At 36.9% G+C, this 21681-nt stretch overlaps 1 protein-coding gene across 16 annotated transcripts in view; it reads right to left on the bottom strand.

Moving 5' to 3' along the window:
* The window catches only part of Eip63E (cyclin dependent kinase Eip63E), a 733437-nt gene that overhangs the window by 27209 nt on the left and 684547 nt on the right, over window positions 1-21681 (bottom strand). For all 16 annotated transcript variants that reach the window (XM_067787451.1, XM_067787449.1, XM_067787458.1 and 13 more), the window contains 2 exons: window positions 5625-5837; window positions 2899-3078 (listed from right to left, as the gene is read on the bottom strand). In XM_067787451.1, the coding sequence (XP_067643552.1) occupies window positions 2899-3078; window positions 5625-5837 (393 nt within the window). The remainder of the gene's footprint in view (window positions 1-2898; window positions 3079-5624; window positions 5838-21681) is intronic.

Raw genomic sequence — 21681 nt, 5'->3', positions numbered from 1 at the left:
TTGATACCCATATCGTACAAACAAATTCTAGAGTCAGGCCTGGTCCACCTTTATGGCGATATCCCTAAATGGCGTCCATCTATAGAACTATGGCCCACTTCCTCTTAAAATACTTTTTAATACCTTCCATTTGATACGCATGTCATACAAACACATTCCAGGGTTTCCCTCGGTTCATTTTCCTACATGGTTATTTTCCCTTATGTTGTCACCACAGCTCTCAACTGAGTATGTAATGTTCGGTTACACCCGAACTTAGCCTTCCTTACTTGTTTTTCATATAGAAAAAACTATAAAACACCCTTTGGAAAAAAATTATCAAAAATCTATGCGAATTATGAGAGACCTATAAATAGTACTTTGTAAGACTTAAATTGATTGAGCTATAAAACTGCAAAAAATTCTGAAAATTCTAAATTAAAAGTTTGCAATTTTTGTAAAATTTTCCCGAATTTTCGAATTTTTTTTTAAAAACCTTTTTCAAGAATAGTTTGCATAGTTTCAATTACGAAATTCCTGACAGTTTGTTTTTTAGATTATCGAAAATAGAAAAGAGGAAGAGTTTAATTGACGAAATTTCATCAAAATTGCCACAGCTATTTTCGTGTTCACAACTGTATATATCCTTCAATTTACATACCGGCTTGTAATGCAAATATAATGTAACTAACGGTACATTCATAGACACATTCAACCATTGTAGTTTTTGCTAGTTAAATAAATGTTATACTTTTTAATTAAATTACTTTGACAGCAAAAACTTTTACTTTGCTAGACTTCTTACTATTTTAGTTAACGTTTGTCAACAATCTTAACAATTTTGTCAACTGTCATTTGTAATGACATTTTTATTGTATGCGCACTTTTCGTATTATTTGTATTAACATTTGTTTAACTTTTTATTTTGCTAGAAGAACTTTTATAAAGTGTACATATGTATGTTCTATTGAATTGCTGCTGAAACGTCGGATTGGCAATGCCGTTGTCGTTTCATTTAACAGTGACAAAGATTATGTCGATTTAATTTCGTAATGAGTTTACGTTGCTCCAAGCAAATAAGAGTTACACAAATAACTGACGTAAAAAGACATCTTTCATTTGATTTCATATTTGCTTATAAAAGTCAGCTACTACCTTTATTTTACACATTAAAATAATGTTTTAGATATCTTGTGAAAACTTGATGACTATTTCCAGTGTAGAGATATATTTAGGGCCAGATTTTGTATAACACCGTGACATCGAACGAAGTCACTCAGAATATCAAAAAATTCAGAAAGGCACTCACTAAAGCCAGTGATTGCTCTGATATTCCCCTCAAACTCGACTAAGCACTATGAGCGAGCGCTTTCTGCACACCACAGCGGGTTAGGGGCTTAGGATATACCCGCGGCGGGTATGCTTGTCGTAAGAGGCAACTAAAATACCGAATTATTTCAAGGGGTTGTGTAGCGCAATCCTTTCAAAGGGTTGCCAGCGCAATTTATAGCTTCTCCAACCCAATTGTCAACCTCACCTACCCGCGGCGAATCCTGTCCACTTCCGTCATCCCCGAAAAATGGAAAGTGGGTTGGTACCGCTACTACATGAACACACAAATAAATTGCGGACTGAATGTAGAACCGCACTATGGAACAGCACTCGTAGTGCTAGACTTATCAAGAACTTCCGACACAAGCAATCACAGCTCGTTATTGCGAGATTTGGAAGCGTTCACCCCTCTCCCTAGTCTAAAAAGGTGCACTGCAAATTATCTGTGTGGTCGGCAGGCATCAATGCAGTTTAGGAACATAACATCAATATATCGATGCCTCCTTACCTACCATAAGGAGTTACCATTGTGTCGTACGCCGATGACAACAGGTACCGGCCCTTTCCAATTTTCACCGACCAAATTCTTGGCGACCTTACTTTAAACAGGGATCTACCAAATGTCGTTCATATTGCACACTTCGATGAAATTACGATGCCGACTGTCCTACACCAAAAAATTATTGCTTTGCCGTTCGATCAAAACCTAAATTTTAGCGAACATTCACCAGCAATTGTGCTTTAAGTCCAAAGTCGTAACAAAATTCTTAAGTTTCTTGTCGGCAGCACTTGAGGCAAAGACTAACAAACTCCCATAACTCATTTCAAAGCAATTGGCAGGCGTATATCATGCTACGTGTCCCCAATATGGTCGCTGAACCTAAAAGAAACACACTGAAGAAAAATGCGGGCATATCTAAACGCCGTGCTTAGAACATCCACAGGATGCCTTGTTATTTCCCTAGAATATTACCTATACAGTGAGGCGATAAGACTCTTCATAAAGGAGAGAAATGAAATGCAGAACAATGAGTTTCCACTGAACACTCAGAAACCTGATCAGTAGGCTCCGCCTACTAAGAACTTTATTATCGCCGTCAGCACTATGAAGAAATTCGTCAATTATAAAGTCAGCCGTAAAAAATGGATTACCATTCCAACAATTGCGCGGTATTTCCTTATCCTCAAAGACAAATGCCCTGAGCTCGCAGTTGAGGAAGTCAACCTCCAAAGGAAGACCCGCGTCAATCTAGCTCAACTTCGATGTGGATACTGTAATTGGATAAACTCTTACTTATCCGGAATCAATCCCAACACACCCAAGGTATAACCTGCATGACCCAAAACATCTATTAAATTGAATTGTCGAGTCAACGCCTCTAACACCCTTATCTCTTTGGTCGAAGCCTTTTAAAACAGCAAGTTTCCTCGGCCTTCCGTTAGAGGACATTGATGACAATTTGAAAGTGATCGCACCTACTGAATAGGGCGAAGCAATGCAATTAAAAAATTACTATTTGCGGAGCGCTGCGTTATACATAATTTGGCCCTAAATAGAATTTCTTTTCACATAAATTTTCTACTCACCATCTGGTAATTCGTAGAGTTTCCTCGGTAACGGCGCAAAATATGTATGTAACAGCGCATCTTCAGCGCCTATTCTTTTTTCTGGATTTAATTGCAGGAAGGCATTCGCTATCGCTTCACCATCAACGATATCATAGAGTCTAGGAAAATTGTGACCTAATTTACGGGGTCGATAAAAACCTGCGAAATGAAAATAGAAACAATTTATTTAGTGAAAATTTTAAAGACTTTGCTATCATCATAAGTATACGCGAAGCAACGATTGAGGAGTTTCATTTGACAAGCTATTTACAATCATCAGAAAGAATTTCACCAAGGTTGGGACAATTGTTAAAGTCGACTATTCTTTCACCTGTTTGAATATCCCTGAGACGCTCCTAAGTCGCGCAGGATACTTTTCTTATAAGGCTTTGTTATTTTCTCCTTGTCTACTTTTAAGCTTTCAATTCAGAAAATCTTGGTTGTACATGATTCATTTTAGAGCTGTGAGTTCTTTCTGGCTAAGCTTGGTTATTTATAATCAATACCGGGAGCAAAATTTTAAGCTTGACAAATACTTGTCTGGCGTATGCCACAGATTGATAAAGAAAGGTGATTATGCGAACGGTGTGATTCTACACCTGAGTCATTCCGCCAAAAAATGGTAAAAAACAGGAAAGAAGTGAACGTGTTTTAATGCATGAAAAACGTGAATCAGTCATACAAATCTTCTAGGAATCCTCTTTTATTTGGTTTTTTAGATTTAGCAAAGATAATATAAATATTTACAGTTCTGCAGTCTGTTGAAACTCATTCACATACTATGGGATTCTAGTGCAACGTGTCCCACCCGTCCAGGCTAAAACGAACTTCTATCTTTGCTTTGTGAAATATACAAGTCACAATTTTGAAAAGCTGTTTAAAAAATTTTTTTAATTGGAAAGTGATGTCATCCACCTACATAGGCGAGTGATTTAGTAGTCCCACCCGTCACTCTTAGAAAGCGGTAATTTTTATTAAGGCGAAGACTTGCCACTTAACTTATAATGCCTATAATTTCTTACCCTGATCTCGTGTATAGCAAGCTAGACTCTCAGTCTGCACACAAATTGGATGTGGCTTTCAACCATCTTACGCGCTATGTCTTCGGGCTTACGAGATTTGTGCATATTTCTGCCTGGAGGACAAGCCGTTTGGAGTGTGAACTCTCTGAGTACGTAAAAGTTAGAAATTGCATGTTCCTCTTTCACCTTATAAAGGAGAAGTCGCCTAGTTATCTCTATGAAAAGCTAATATTTCCTAGGTCTGCTCGTTCTTATGATTTGATTGTGCCGCAATATAACTTTCTCTCATCGGCTAGACTATTTCTCATCAATGCTACGCGTTTATGGAACTCAATTCCTTCTACTATACGCAGTAGTCTGAATAAGAGCAACATTAAGACTATTTTAACCTCATATTTCAGTAATCTTGTAGCTTAACCGATTTTTGTTTGATTGATTCTTTGTTCTTTTTACCCTGAGATGTGCTTTCTAAAACCTTATGTATTTTCTTGTTATATTGTTTTACTTACAGTTTTATATATATCTCCATTTTAATTAACTTTTTCTCTAATAATATTCCTTGATATGTGTTAAAATATTTAAATTACTATTGTTGTACTAAAAAATAATTACTTTTCTTATTGTACTAATGCATTTATTAATAAATGAATGAATGAATGAATCCGTGTAGCGAGCGAACAGAATTTTGAAATTGTAATTGAAGCAAACTCCCCGATAAGCTATAAGCTTAAAATTTGGAATATAGTTCAGAACTAGTTGACAATGCAATATTAGGAAAAAAAAAATTCGATGGGGGCGCATGGATCGAAATATTTCAAAAAATTGTATTTGTGGTCCGATTTGGCTCATATTTGGAACAATTATTCCATACAGACCGCTAGAAGTGACATCAAAATACTTTGGAGTTTGAGGAGGCACAAGCATACGTGTCGCTGAGTCGAGTAAAGGCTTTCGAAGGATTCTGTATTGAGGACTTAGATTGTAACAAATTGTCAGAAAAGAGTCCTTGTAATAATGAGTCACTAAATGTACCAAATAGAATGAAAAATAATAGGCAATTAAATAAAGACTAAAAACCCGAAAAAAGAATAATAAAACAAAAAAAATTTAAGTTAAACGGTTTTATTGAAAACAATACTTACATTAAGTAATAATAATACTAAAAGCTAGAAAATAATTAGGTAGGTCCTAGGTACTAGTTATCACATTCCTCATCAATCTAGGGCGTTGATCAGGCAATTAAACAAAACGTTAGACGCGTCAAATGATGAAATTATATATTTTGCCCCCTATCCAACTTTCTGATGGTGTATCCCAAAACTGCGCTCACCCTGCACTAATTTTGATGCGTTAAGAATGTATCTTTGTTCCTGAATGGTCGACAAACTAATCTTTTTCGAATGCAATTTCGCTTTCTCTCTTATTTAAATAAATTGGTACACGTTTGCGGTGAAGTTTGTATCACTTTTGTTTTTTTTTTTGCAAACTGTGCATTCAGTGTATTTCACAAGGTAGTTGCACAGACCCATATAAATACATGTGTCACATATTGTCATCGTGTGCTAACATCTGCATATTTTCATAGGTCAGGTCACGTTGCAACAAAAACAATAAGTTACGATACTTCACATATTTAAAGCTTTCAAAAAGAATTTACTGACTCCACCTTAACTACTAACTTACCTAACTTATGCGGTTTATAACCAGGAAAATGGGTTACACCCTGCCACGTCTCCTCAGTGGGTGTGCCAAGTAATTTAAATATTTTATCAAGTTGATCATAAGTATCACGTATACCGGGGAATGTTGGCATGCCAGTGACCATTTCCACAAATATACAACCGACACCCCACATATCCAATGATGTTGAGTATTCAGTGCTGCCGAGCAGAACATCTATAAAAAGGAAGAAGATAGTACAAATAACAAGATAGTAATAATATATGTATGTATATGCATGTATTTATATTTTCAATTTCATGCACATTTAATATGTATGAATGTAGAAAGTTGTTATGACTTTCGTATGGCAAAATAAAATCTACAAACAATCAAACTTCAGCTGCAGTAGTTAAAGATTAACAAGTAAGGGAGGTTAAGTTGGGGTGTAACCGAACATTACATACTCAGTTGAGAGCTATGGTGACAACATAAGGGAAAATAACCATGTAGGAAAATGAACCGAGGGAAACCCTTGAATGTGTTTGTATGACATGTGTATCAAATGAAAGGCATTAAAGAGTATTTTAAGAGGGAGTGGGTCATAGTTCTATAGGTGGACGCCATTTAGGGATATCGCCATAAAGGTGGATCAGGGTTGACTCTAGAATTTGTTTGTACAATATGGGTATCAAATGAAAGGTGTTAATGAGTATTTTAAAAGGGAGTAATCCTTAGTTCCATAGGTGAACGCCGTTTCGAGATATCGCCATAAAGGTAGACCAGGGGTGACCCTAGAATGTGTTTGTACAATATGGGTATCAAAAGAAAGGTGTTAATGAGTATTTTAAAAGGGAGTAATCCTTAGTTCCATAGGTGGACACCGTTTCGAGATATCGCCACAAAGGTGGATCAGGGGTGACCCTAGAATTTGTTTGTACAATATGGGTATCAAAAGAAAGGTGTTAATGAGTATTTTAAAAGGGAGTGATGCTTAGTTCCACTGGTGGACGCCGTTTCGAGATATCGCCATAAAGGTGGACCAGGGGTGACCCTAGAATTTGTTTGTACAATATGGGATCAAAAGAAAGGTGTTAATGAGTATTTTAAAAGGGGGTAATCCTTAGTTCCATAGGTGGTCGCCTTTTCGAGATATCGCCATAAAGGTGGACCAGGGGTGACCCTAGACTTGTTTGTACAATATGGGCATCAAACGAAAGGTGTTAATGAGTATTTTAAAAGGGAGTGGGCCTTAGTTCTATAGGTGGACGCCGTTTCGAAATATCGCCATAAAGGTGGACCAGGGGTGACTCTAGAATGTGTTTGTACTGTATGGGTATCAAATTAAAGGTATTAATGAGAGTTTTAAAAGGGAGTGGTGGTAGTTGTATATGTGAAGGCGTTTTCCAGATATCGACCAAAATGTGGACCAGGGTGACCCAGAACATCATCTGTTGGATACCGCTAATTTATTTATATATGTAATACCTGCCAAGATTTTAAGGGTGTTTTATTGCGCCCTGCAGAACTTTTTCATATTCTTCTACTTAATATGGTAGCTGTCACAACCATTTTATAAAGTTTTTTCTAAAGTTATATTTCGCGTCAATAAACCAATCCAATTACCTCACCATGTTTCATCCCTTTTTTCGTATTTGGTATAGAATTATGGCATTTTTTTTTCATTTTTCGTAATTTTCGATATCGAAAAAGTGGGCGTGGTCATTGTCGGATTTCGTTTATTTTTTATACCAAGATAAAGTGAGTTCAAGTAAGTACGTGAACTAAGTTCATTAAAGATATGTCGATTTTTGCTCAAGTTATCGTGTTAACGGCCATGCGGAAGGACAGACGAACGACTGTGTATAAAAACTGGGCGTGGCATCAACCGATTTCGCCCGTTTTCGCAGAGAACAGTTATCATCATAAAATCTATGCCCCTACCGAATTTCAAAAGGATTGGTTAATTTTTGTTCGACTTATGGCGTTAAAAGTATCCTAGACAAATTAAATGAAAAAGGGCGGAGCCAAGCCCATTTTGAAATTTTCTTTTATTTTTGTATCTTGTTGCACCATATCATTACTGGAGTTGAATGTTGACATAATTTACTTATATACTGTAAAGATATTAAATTTTTTGTTAAAATTTTACTTTAAAATTTTTTTTTTTTGAAGTGGGCGTGGTCCTTCTCCGATTTTGCTAATTTTTATTAGGCGTATATATAGTAACAGGAGTAACGTCCCTGCCAAATTTCATTATGATATCTTCAACGACTGACAAATTACAGCTTGCAAAAATTTTAAATTACCTTCTTTTAAAAGTGGGCGGTGCCACGCCCATTGTCCAAAATTTTACTAACTTTCCATTCTGCGTCATATATTCAACTCATCTACCAAGTTTCATCGCTTTATCTGTCTTTGGTAATGAATTATCGCACTTTTTCGGTTTTTCGAAAATTTCGATATCGAAAAAGTGGGCGTGGTTATAGTCCGATATCGTTCTTTTTAAATAGCGATCTGAGATGAGTGCTCAGGAACCTACATACCAAATTTCATCAAGATACCTCAAAATTTACTCAAGTTATCGTGTTAACGGACGGACGGACGGACGGACGGACGGACGGACATGGCTCAATCAAATTTTTTTTCGATCCTGATTATTTTGATATATGGAAGTCTATATCTATCTCGATTCCTTTATATATGCACAACCAACCGTTATCCAATCAAACTTAATATACTCTGTGAGCTCTGCTCAACTGAGTATAAAAATTAAAATCTACAACTCAACAATTGCACACACACACTCATTTACACGCTCACACACATAAAAGAGTATACTTTCGACCCCGACATATTCAAGCTAATGTTGACAACAGTCGAACATAGAGGAAGTGCTAACGACATGGCGAATAAATTAATGGCGGATATTAGAGCAGCATGCGATGCGTCAATGGCTAGAAAGACCAAGCGCAAACAACATTGTTCCACATTTTGGTGGAACGAGCGCATACACTCCCTAAGGAGAGAGTGTATTCAGGCTAGGAGGCGCTATCAACGAGCCAGAGGGAGACCGGAATTTCTAGAGTGCAGAGCTACCTACAAAAGAGCGCGACTCGCACTTAAGAGAGCAATAAAAGATAGTAAGCGCGAATGCTTTCTCAAGCTTTGCGATGACGTCGAGAATGACCCTTGGGGCACAGCTTATAAATTGGTTTTTAAGAAATTGAAACACAAAGGAGAGGCGATGCCAACATGCCCCTCTTTTCTCAGAAACGTGGTAGATACTTTATTTCCCACGCAAAGGGAGCTAGTGTCTCCCACATCAGGCGCCGTACTATACTCATTTGACGAGGTTACCGTCGTCGAGGTCCTTCAAGCGGTGAATAGACTGCAAGACCGCAAGTCTCCTGGCCCAGACGGGGTACCAAACAGAGCACTCAAACTAGCTCTCACTTATAACACGCCAACATTTGCGGAACTATTTAATGCATGCTTGGCTGAGGGGACATTTCCTACAATATGGAAACGACAAAAGCTGGTCCTGCTGCCAAAGTTTGGTAAAAATACGGCGGAACCATCTAGCTACAGGCCCATTTGCCTGCTCGACTCCGCCGGTAAGGTTCTTGAGCGAGTCCTCTATAATCGACTCGAAAAAGAAATTGAAGATATGGGTGGTATTTCCGATAACCAGTTTGGGTTTAGGAAAGGAAGATCCACCATCCAAGCTGTGAACATGGCGAAGGAAGTGGCCCAAGAAGCCATAAGTGGCACCCGATGGCTCGAAGGCTCTAAGGAATATTGCCTCATCGTTACTTTAGATGTAAAAAATGCCTTCAACACTGCCAATTGGGCAAAAATTCTAGACACGCTGGAGCAGATAGGCATATCCCTTTACCCGCGTAGGATCATACGCAGCTACTTTGAAGGTAGAGTGCTGGAATATGAAACGGCTGCTGGAGTAGAAAAGCTTCACGTCACAGGCGGTGTTCCTCAAGGCTCCGTGCACGGTCCACTGCTTTGGAATATTATGTACGACGGAGTATTTCGACTCAAGGTACCCAATGGGGTGAAAATTATCGGCTTCGCGGACGATATCGCATTGGTAATCACCGCCAAGCACCTAGGCGAAATATGCGCCAAATCTAATACAAGCATAGCGATGGTTCAATCGTGGCTTACGAAAAATGGACTGCAGCTGGCGGAACAAAAAACAGAGGCTGTACTCATATCAAGTAGGAAAAGGGTGGAGCAGGTCACTATAAGAATCGGCCGCCATGACATCGACACGCTGCCTGCAATAAAATACTTGGGGGTTGTGATAGACAGGAGGTTGTCATTCAAATCCCACTTAGAGTATGCCAATGGAAAGGTAGCAAAAACCGTAGCAGCATTATCTAGGATAATGATAAATGCAAGAGGACCAAAGCAACGACGACGTCAACTTCTGGCTGGCGTTGTAAAAAGCCAAATACTTTACGGGGCTCCTGTTTGGCATCAGGCCACGGAGTATAAATCATACTTCCGCGGGGTAAAGTCGACTTACCGCCTGTGTGCACTACGCGTCTGTAGCGCCTTTAAAACTGTCTCTGATGACGCAGCACTAATCATCGCAGGAATGTGTCCTATAGACATATTAGCAAAAGAAGCAGCGACGATTTATCGGGATCAAAGCTCAAGTAACGGAGCACGAGAGCGAAGCGTGCAGAACTGGCAGCTCAGGAGGAATGCCTCAACAAATGGTCGTTGGACACACCGATGTATCCCAGATATTAATATATGGATATCTAGAAAGCACGGCGAGGTGGATTTCTACCTCACACAGTTTCTGAGTGGTCACGGATGCTTTAAGGAATATTTGCACCGATTCAATCACGAGCCTAACAACATATGCGATCACTGCGGCGGCGATACAGTAGAAGATGTTTACCATGTATTTTTCGAGTGTCCTAGGTTCTATAGCTCGAGATGCAAACTGTGCAGAATATTTGGAGAGGATTACACTCCTGAAACAATTGTTGGATGCATGCTACAAAGCAAGGTAAAATGGTCAGCGGCGTGCGATGTAATAGCGGAAATAATGAAGAGTCTACGAAGTCTTGAAAGGCTACGGCGCAGCAGCGAACATTGAACAGTCGAGTTGTGTGGGTGGATAACAAATTGCTAAGGTGGAGTGGATCGAGCTGAGCACGTATTGAATGCAAGGCCTCCGTACAATTAGCGGCGTGAGAATGATAACATAAGAAAATACCGTAATATATGTAGGTAAATGTAATAGCAGACAAGGCGACGGATTGGAGACAAGGCCTCTTCAACCGTTCGAATACTGCCCCAGGTGAAGGAATAAAGCACGGATTGGAGACACGGCCTCTTCAACCGTGCGACCAAAAGCAGTCAACATACACGCAACAACAAACTTACGGATTGGAGACAAGGCCTCTCCAACCGTAGAAACAACGAGTATGAGGGTAAACGTCTCACATGCAATCAGAGTTTATACTCGGATTGGAGAGAAGACCTCTCCAACCGGTGGAAGTACGAGGAAAGCCCCGTTACGTATTGTGGAAAAAAAAAAAAAAAAAAAAAAAAACAAGAAACAAAAAAAAAAAAAAAAAATTCAAAAAAAAAAAAAATTTCTATTTATACATATATAATTTGTTTACACATATATACATATGTAAAAAAACAAAACCCTACAATACAAGTAGTCGAACGCACAAGCATGCCACAAGCACTATATGCACAGTGTTTAAGGTAGGCTTGCAAATATTCGTAGAAGTGGTATGCGTCAAGCACATTCAGGTAGTAAGCAGGGCGTGTCAGTCCCAGCGTTAACCATACCGCGGCACTATCTAAGTACAGCAACGTGACCCCAACAGACGTAGAGCTTAGTGCTCAACCTACCTCCCGACGGAATACTTGACGGTAGTACCGGGGGGTAAATGGTACTCAGACGGTAGGAGGTTTAGTGCGGTTAAAGTCCCACACTGACTATGAGGCTTTCGATGCTTCCTCCTCGTAAAACAAAAAAAAAAAAAAAAAAAAAAAACACATAAAAGAGTAAATGTTAAATATTTGTGCTGACATGAAAAGCCCAAACGGTTGACAGCCAGAGATAAGCGAGCGTTTCAAATATGCTATTCATTCATAGGCGTATGACACAAGCTTAAGGTATCAAGAGATAAGTATTTGAGTAGAAGCTTTAAAACTTATTCCATTTTATATTATTCCAGATCCACCGACTTTTGTGTCAGTAAATGACCTACGAGTATGTAGATGAGTATGTTTATATAAGCTGCATTTGATACATATGTATGTACATATAATCAGGTGTTTACGTTAGTGTGGATTACAGCAGACACAACACTACGTATGAGTAACTTAAAAGCTTGCTGTAGAACGAATTGATAGGGGTATATTGCCATGTTGTTATGAGGAGTTGATATAATGGTTTTATATTTAACTACGTGGCAGAGGTGATATGAGCGAAATGCAGCAACTAATGGCTCAACAACAAAGCTATCTCGACACCAAATTAAACTGGAAACGGAGCGTTGAGGAGAGATCAAAGAAAGCTCTGGTCGCTTCGGAAAGCGCATGGTCCTTCGGAAATACTCGTTCTATACCATCCATAGCATGTAAAATACCGTCATGTCTTGTGAAAAGCGCTACACAAAACAAGTAAGGAAGGCTAAGTTCGGGTGTAACCGAATATTACATACTCAGCTTAGAGCTTTGAGACAAAATTGTCTTTTTCATGGATACATACAAATGGTAATACTAAAAAGTGCTAAAGTTGCTATCTTTCTTCAGCTATCAATTCGTTTTATTTGATATTTTTTTTTTAATATGAAAATTTGGTTAAATTTATCAGTTTTTTTTTTAAATCACCCCTGATATATTTTCGAAGCGCTCTTAATTATGAGTCCGATAAGAGTCTGAAATTGTAGACCAAGGGTGACATTTTTTGGAACGATTTTCCTTCATCCTTTGTCAAATAAGGAAAAATCACCATGTAGGAAAATGAGGAAAGAGGAAGGGTATTAAAGAGTATTTTAAAAGGGAGTAGGCCTTAGTTCTATAGGTGGACGTCTTTTCGAGATATCGCCATAAAGGTGGACCAGGGGTGACTCTGGAATTTGTTTGTACGATATGGGTACCAAATAAAAGGTGTTAATAAGTATTTTAAAAGGGAGTGGGCTTTAGTTCTATATGTGGACGCTTTTTCGAGATATCGGCATAAAGGTGGGTCAGGGGTAACTCTAGAATGTGTTTGTACGATATGGGTATCAAATTAGAGGTATTAATGAGGGTTTTGAAAGGGATTGGCCTTAGTTATATATGTGAAGGCGTTTTCGAGATATCGACCAAAATGTGGTTGAGGGCGACCCAGAACATCATCTGTCAGGTAGCGCTAATTTTTGTATATATGTAATACCACGAACAGCATTCCTGCCATGATTTCAAGGGCCTTTGATTTCGCCCTGCAGAACCTTTTCATTTCATTCTACTTAATATGGTAGGTGTCTCACCCATTTTACAAAGTTTTTGCTAAATTTATATTTTGCGTCAAAAAACCAATCCAATCACCATGTTTCATCCCTTTTTCGTATTTGGTATAGAATTATGGCAGCTTTTTCATTTCTCGAAATTTTCGATATCGGAAAAGTGGGCGTCTTCATAGTCGGATTACGCCCATTTTTAATACCAAGAAAAAGTGAGTTCAGTTAAGTACGTGAACTGAGTTTAGTAAAGATATATCGATTTTTGCTCAAGTTATCGTGTTAAAGACCGAGCGGAAGGACAGACGGTCGACTGTGTATAAAAACTGGGCGTGGCTTCAACCCATTTCGCCCTTTTTCACAAAAATAAGTTATCGTCCCAGAATCTAAGCCCCTACCAAATTTCACAAGGATTGGTAAATTTTTGTTCGACTTACGGCATTAAAAGTATTCTAGACAAATTAAAAAAGGTAGAGCCACGTCCATTTTGAAATTTTCTTTTATTTTTGTATTTTTTACACCATATCATTACTGGAGTTGAATGTTTACATAATTTACTTATATACTGGAAAGATAGTCAATTTTTTCTTAAAATTTGACAGAAAATTTGTTTCTTTTAAAAAGTGGGCGTGTTCGTCGTCCGATTTTGCAAATTTTTATTTAGAACACATATAGTAGTAGGAGTAACGTTCTTGCCAAACTTCATCATAATATCTTCAACGACTGCCAAATTAAAGCTCACAAAACTTTTAAATTACCTTCTTTTAAAAGTGGGCGGTGCCACGCCCATTGTTCAAAATTTTACTAACTTTCTATTCTGCGTCATAAGGTCAACTCACCTGCCAAGTTTCATCGCTTTATCCGTCATTGGCAATGAATTATCGCACTATCTGTGAGCTCTGCTCAGCTGAGTATAAAAATACAAGACAGTGGTGCAGATGAACGTCGACTCAACTGACAGCTGCAGGACAATCAGCCTTACCGATTTCTTGACTCTTACAGAGTCTCCCAGGTGAAGGTTTTCGCTACAGAGGGAGCGGACACTAAAGTTTCAAATACCAATATTCGTCCACATCAACCATGCCTTCTGGACAGATCGACTCAGAAATATAGAAGTGAATGAATTTGCTGATGAAATCGCCACAGGATAGATTTTTCAATGGATAAAATGTGCAGCGTAGCTTCGAACGATCACCACTGCATTATTTGCTTAAGGCCCGGTTTATCTTTGCGGGTTTAAACTCCATTTAAGCCGGTCGCTTAAGCTGTGATGAGCAGCAAAATTTGATGTTATTGAACAAAGTGGCAAGGTTTAACTCTAGTAAATTTTGACTGGAGTTTAAACTCACGCTGAAAAACTCGGTTCAAGTAAGTTGAGAAATATACTGTAATGGTAATGAACTTGCTGCGGACCGACCAGGTTGATGGTAAGGTCCCGAGGTTTATACATGTTTGTATATTAAAACGACGAACTCCACTTTCAAATTAAATAAACAAGCCTTGAGAGTACTTACGGGCGTCATCACACATCTTTGTGCTATCTGAGCGATGCTTCGAAGATGGCGTTTATCACAAACGCTCCTTATGCAGAAGCTATCATAACAAACAAGATATATGGGAAACAAACTTGTTTATTGAAGACTAATTTGCAATTAAATTGTTGAACGAATGTGCCCTGAGGACATTCACAATGAGTTAATGTATTCGATTGCAAGTATGAGCGCTTCCAAATTCACGACCTCTCAACCAAAACTAGCCTACGTACGTGGCTACATTTCGGGAGTTGCTCTGATATATAGTTCCGAGTACGCTTTAGGACGTCCGTGTCAGCCATGGGGCTCGCAAATACAACAAACCACGAGTCGTTTGTCTGTTAAATTCCAATGTTTTGCCTATCATTTCATGGGAATGGATGAAGGCAGTACGGCTCAGTGAGTATTCCTATCGGCACTCTTCTTTGGTAGCAGAGAGGAAGACTTGAGCACCTTACGTGGTCCATATCGGCACCCGTAATCAAGGCTGCCTAAGCGACCTAGTTTCGTCATCATCAAATGAAAAGTACTTATAGTTGCTGTCTCGAAGCTAGGTTGCACTATAACACCCACTTATTATTAAATTTCAGGATTTAGAATTTTTCAATCAAATTAATGTATTTACTTCCATTGAGCAAGCAAAGAATTTCGTAATATAGAATACGAAAACGTGTAATTAATTTAAATGCCTTAAGCAGCTTTGACTGGAAAATAAGAAGAAATTATGAGGTTCATTAATTAGAAAAGAAAAAAATTTCAATGTAAAAGAAATTCATGGTATGATAACTTCATTATACGGCAAATTGATGAGCAGTCACAAACAAAAAGGAAATGAAAATAAATATGCTTTTCTAAAAACACGAATATGCTTCCATTATTATTTTTGCATTTTTTGTCTGGTCAGATTGGCAATGACCGGAAAGCAAAGGAAACTTCATATATCCGACTAGACGACCGAAGAGGAAATGACTTTAGCTATGCCTTTGAAAAACTGACCATACACAATCATACATGCCCGTACATATCTATGTGTAGGTAGAGAATTGACTAAAATTTCAGTTCAGATTTATATTAGAACAAAAAAAAGAAGAAAACTGAAAACTTAGGCGATTCGGAAAGTAAATTAAGTCAGACAGGATATTGATTTGGTTGTATGGATGCTCATGCGGAAGGCTGAGCTTGAGTAGAAATGATGAGCAGATCAGTAATAACTTTTTCGAACTAACAAAAAAAAAAAAAACGAAAAAAAAAATAAAAATAAAAAAAAATTAAAAAACAAACAAAGACAAAAAAATAAAAGGCAAATTGTAAAAAAAAGTTTTGTTACTAACAAATTAGGATAATCGCATGGCGAAACCTAAAAGGCAACTTATGAGACAAATGCGATTCGCAAAGGTAAGAACATGGACGTTGAAGCATAAAATGGAAAATTCAATAGAAAATTGAGAAAATTGCAAGCCTTACAATAAATTGGAAAAACCGTAATAACAATTTGAATTTATGCTGAACAACTTGATCCTAATGAGCATAAGCAATTTTGTTCCCAAGCAAACTAAAGTGCGTTTATGTATTTTCTTTCCAGGATTTAGTATAGCCAAAGCCATTAGCAAGCTGATTATAAATAATGGATAATCTTATTATCGTTTATGAGGTGCAAAGATTAATATTGTAGAGAATTTAAAAAGAAGGAAAATGGAAGGGAATTAATTATGGAGATTTGTATAACGTTCTGATGAATTTACAACAGCGAACAAAAAAATAGCAGTAGCAATTTTTAACAAATTTCGTCAGCTAAAATGTTTATATCTTTTCAATAGATTATGAAAAAATTTTTATAAAATTTGTAACTGAAACCATGCAAACGAATCTCACAAATGTTTTCGAGAAGTCTAAAAATTCGAACAGATTTTCCGAATTTCGTACTTTATATTTAGAATTTTCAGAATTTTTACGAGTAGCCCAATCAATTATAGCGCAACAAAGTAATTCTTTCAAAACTCGTATTAATTTTTGGCAATTTTTTCTCTGAAAGATGTTTTATGTTTTCCTTCATACAAAGCTTCATTTTTATAAAAAATGTTATGTGAAACAACATCGAAAAAACAAAAAAAATGGTAAACGTTAGTTGCGAATTTTGAGAGTGCTATAACTTGGGCTTTGTTAGATAAAAATTGGTTAGGTTACAAAACTGCATAATCAAAAAGCTCCAGAAAACTTTATTAAAAAATTCGTAATTTTCTTAAAGTTTTCTCGAAATTTCGAAGTTTTTCGAAAACAGTTTTGAGATTGGTTTGCATTGTTTCAGTTACAAAACTTATTGAAATTTTGAACTAAATTATTGTAAATAAAAAAAGAAGAATTTAGTTGATGAAATTTGACATTAATTGCCACTGCTATTTTCGTGCTTGCTGCTGTATATGCAGAAGGATAATGCAAAAAAAAGTGGAAAGAGTAAACCACAGCTAAAAGTATTAAAGTTACCACAAAAAAACGATATAAACAAGTAAGGAAGGCTAAGTTCGGGTGTAACCGAACATTACATACTCAGCTGCAAATTACAGCTTGCAAAACTTTTAAATTACCTTCTTTTATAAGTGGGCGGTGCTATTTTACTAATTTTATATTCTGCGTCATAAGGTCAACCCACCTACCAAGTTTCATCGCTGTATCCGTCCTTGGTAATGAATTATCGCACTTTCTCGGTTTTTCGAAATTTTCAACATCAAAAAATTGGGCGTGGTTATAGTCCGATTTCGTTAATTTTAAATAGCAATCTGAGATTAGTGCCTAGGAACTTACATACCAAATTTCATTAACAAAATTTACTCAAGTTAGATATCGTGTTAACGGACAGACGGACGGACGGACATGGCTAAATGAATTTCTTTTTTCACGCAGATCATTTTGATATATAGAAGTCTATCTCTATCTCGATTAGTTTATGCCGTTACCGTTGTGCGAACAAAATTAATATACTCTGTGAGATCTGCTCAGCTGAGTATAAAAACAAGCCGTCGACGAAGAACTTGTTGTTTTTGTAGTACGTACTTCCATTTACTACATAAAAGTTTAAAATACGACATTGTATGTGTACATAAATTAGCTCGAACAATGCCAAATTCGGATAAAGTGAAGAATGATGGCAGCGGTTAGTGCTGCGCAACAAACCAAGAATTAAGAACATGCTAAAAGGGGGACACTGCAGGCTAAAAAATGAAAATAAAAATAAATAAATGAGAAATTTTAAAATATGTGGGTTGGAATATTATACATTTAATTTTGTTTTAATTTATTTGATTTTGTTTCATTCTATTTTTTTTTAATTCATTTTGTTTTATTTAATTTAAATTTATTTAATTTAATTTTATTTCATTTTTACTTTATTTTATTTTATTTTGTATATTTTATTTTATTTTATTTTATTTTGCTTTATTTTATTTTGTTTTGTTTTATTTTATTTTATTTTATTTTATTTTTTATTTTATTTTATTTTAATTTATTTAACTTTTTTATTTGCTTTATTTTATTATATTTTATATTTTTTGATATTTTATTTTATCTTATTTTATTTTATTCTATTTTACTTTATTTTATTTTACAAATTTTTTTATTGTATGTGTTTTATTATATTCTATGGCGGCCACCGTGATGTGATGGTAGCGTGCTCCGCCACCACACCGTATGCCCTGGGCTCACACCTCAGGCAAAGCAACATCAAAATTTTAGAAATAAGGTTTTTCAATTAGAAAAAAAATTTTCTAAGCGGGGTCGCCCCTCGGCCATGTTTGGTGAGCGCTCCGAGTGTATTTCTGCAATGAAAAGCTCTCAGTGAAAACTCATCTTCCTTGCAGATGCCGTTCGGAGTCGGCATAAAACATGTAGGTTCCGTCCGTCCAATTTGTAGGGAAAATCAAGAGGAGCACGACGCAAATTGGAAGAGAAGCTCGGCCTTATATCTCTAGGGAGGTTATCGCGCCTTACACTTATTTTTTTTATGTGTTTTATTTTATTTTGTAAAGTGATTTCTTAATTTTTTTTTGTTTATTTTTTATTTTTTTGTTTTACTATCTTAAACAAAAGAAACAAAAATGCAAATACTGAGTAACTCAACTTAAATCATCATGTTTGCTTTTGTGAACACTTTGAATATCAGTAATAAAAATTACAAATTTGCTCAAATACCATTTCAGATCAAATGTCACTCTTTTCAAGGCTAATGAAACTTTTTCAAGTCAAATGAAACTTCTTTCAAATCAAATGAAACATTTTTCAAATCAAATTAAACTTTTTTCAAATAAAATGGTTACAGTAAACGAGGGCTAGACGAAGCCCCTGCTAACGCCTTGACTGCTAGGTTGGTGACACCTCAAAACAACAATGTTATCTTAGAAACTATGAAGTATTAATCTTGCCAAAAAATGATGCCTTGGGCTGCCCAGTTGATGAAGATGTAAAGCCCTCTCTCGACGAACAAAAACCGAACTTTCTAAGACTTTTGTCAATCATATCCTGATACATGGATTGAACTACTTATTCCGAACTAGTTATTTGGGATATGATATATTCCCAAATCTGTTGGTTCCGTTAATATTGAGGTCTTTTATTAATTTTTCCAAAAGGAGCTTTTCGGCCGACAAATAAAAAGACAAAAAATTTGGTTTTTTCTTATTCTCTTACGCGTTTCGATGTTTTTTTATAATATCTTCATCAGGGAGTCTGATTTATTCTAATAAAACATAAAACGAAAAAATAAAAGTTAAAAAGTTATTAATAACGAACATCTAGCAATAACATATTTTCCAACACTTTAACATAATACAATAACATTGGAACTACAATTTTGTCTTTAGACGTAACAATTAACATAAAACGTTTACCTTTAATATAAAATGTTTACTTTTTAAATGTAACATTTATTAACAACAACGATTCTTTCAACAACATATATAAATTAGCACAATTAAAATTTTCGACTGCGTCCATTGCCTCGTCCATTGCATTTGATTGCAGTTGTGTGTTTTAGTGATCAAAGGAGGTGATTTTTGAACGCATAAAAAGATTACGTTTTTCTTGCCACCACTGTTCATAACAAAGGTTCACTAAAAGTACTCTACATATAAAGTTGTTAAGAGCATAAAGCAGTTGTAATTTAATTACAAAAAAAAACCTTTCGACAACGTCCAAGACAATAACGCGTACCCAGTAGCTAACAAACCAAAAAGCTAGTGGCAAAAGGCAACAAAAATGGCGCACAAATGGATAATAGTAAAGTGGCTTTGATTTTTTTCTTCTAAGAGTTTTTTTTATGCGATTTTAAGGTTTTTATTTAAGCCAAATGCGGCGGAAGCAAGAGATATGAAGGTTGTTAGTAATTGGAGAAGGATAAGAAGAAGCAGTAGTAGCAGTAAGAGGAGACAAAGTATGCAGACAATTAATCATGCATACAAACTAAGAAGAAAATGGTGAAAAGGAGCAGAAGACTGTTTGGTATGACTACTAAAATTTGCTAAATATTGAGCGAAAAACAAATGAAAACAATGTAAAGTTAACGTCAATGATAAATATGTATAAGAAAGGAATCCTTTATAGCTCTCAAATATTTTTAACTCAAGTAAAAATTTATAATTGGTGGGTGGTGCGCCTTCAAAGAGATAGTGTAAGATTTTTGTGGTCAAAAAATGATGCTAATCAGTGTGTTGAACAATGAGCTTAACAATGCTTCGAAAACAAGTAAGACAATGACACAAGAGGAATAGTTTTTTTAAGCATAAATCTGTAACGTAGCAGGATTTAAAACGCACCCATAAATCATTGTCTGGTTGAAAGAGTAATTAATCTTTGGAATTGGTTTAAAAATACAGAGAGCGGGCAAAAGTACCACAATAATATGGCGTACGCAGAGGAAGCAATAATAAGTTGGGAATTACTCAATTAATTTATTAACCGTTTAAACGGTTATGGCCGTCCAAAAAGGCGCGCCAGTCGCTTCTTGTTGGGTATGCTGACGCCAATTGGTTACACCAAGGGAGTTTAAACCAGAGATGGGTCACTCTCTTCAACGGGCGTGTTCAGATAAAAATACTTTCGTAGCAGAAGCCTCATCCTTCATTCGCCTAACTTGGCCTAGCCTGCGTAGTTTCTATTCGCTGCATTATGTTGATTTCTGCAAAAGAAAAGCTCGTACATCTCATCATAAAATCTTCTTCGATACTGACCGTCGCCAAAGCGTAGGGGTTCGTTAATTTTTCAAATAACTTTTCTCTCAAACACTCCCAGGGCCGCCTTATCTGATACTGTTGTTCCATGTTTCTGCACCATATAGCAGAAAGCGTACGATAAAAAAGTTATAGAGCATGATTATCGTTTGTCGAGATAGGGATTTACTTTTCAATTTCCTACCTAATACATTATTTGCTGTATTTCAAAGCTGACGTTGTTGTTTCGAAGTTATCGCTACCAATAGTGGTACGGTTGCCAAGACGCAAATACGCTGAATCTATGCTTGATGAGAGCAGGTACTTGGGGGATGGAGCCGAGTGTAGAAGTCCGCGTTAGTTGGAAAAGCTCTGCATAAACCAGGGAATGGGAAGGCAGATTCTTTTGCATGCGGTTCAAGCAACTCACAACTTCCCGTCGTTTGCAGCCCAGTATTCATTGGGTAGCCACTAAACATAATATGAGAAGGCGACACCCTAGCTAGGCCACTCCATCATGATCGGCTTCAAGGCTGGCTAGGGGACGTCATGATCACCATAATGTGGCGCTGCAAGCGCACGCTTGTCTTGGAGTAAGAGGCTCGCTATATAAGCGTGTGTCGTAAATGCCTCATCCCTGCTGAGCGGGTTGTGCGGTGGTTTCAAGTGTTACTACCGACTGTCCCCCTCTGCATCCGTTTAGTTAAGTACGGAATTAGGCATTAAACTTTTAGTCCGAATCTGATGTTTTACGTGATTGTTTTTCATTTTCGCATCAGGGGTTCCTTCTGATGGATCACGTTTCTGACGACGGCTTGACTGAATCGTGTCACGACGGCCTAGGAGGTATTAC

The sequence above is a fragment of the Eurosta solidaginis genome, chromosome 5 (assembly GCF_040869045.1).
Source record: "Eurosta solidaginis isolate ZX-2024a chromosome 5, ASM4086904v1, whole genome shotgun sequence".
NCBI classification, from domain to species: Eukaryota; Metazoa; Arthropoda; class Insecta; order Diptera; family Tephritidae; genus Eurosta; species Eurosta solidaginis.
Note: the sequence above shows the minus strand (reverse complement) of the source record. Positions and strands in the feature narration are given on the sequence as shown.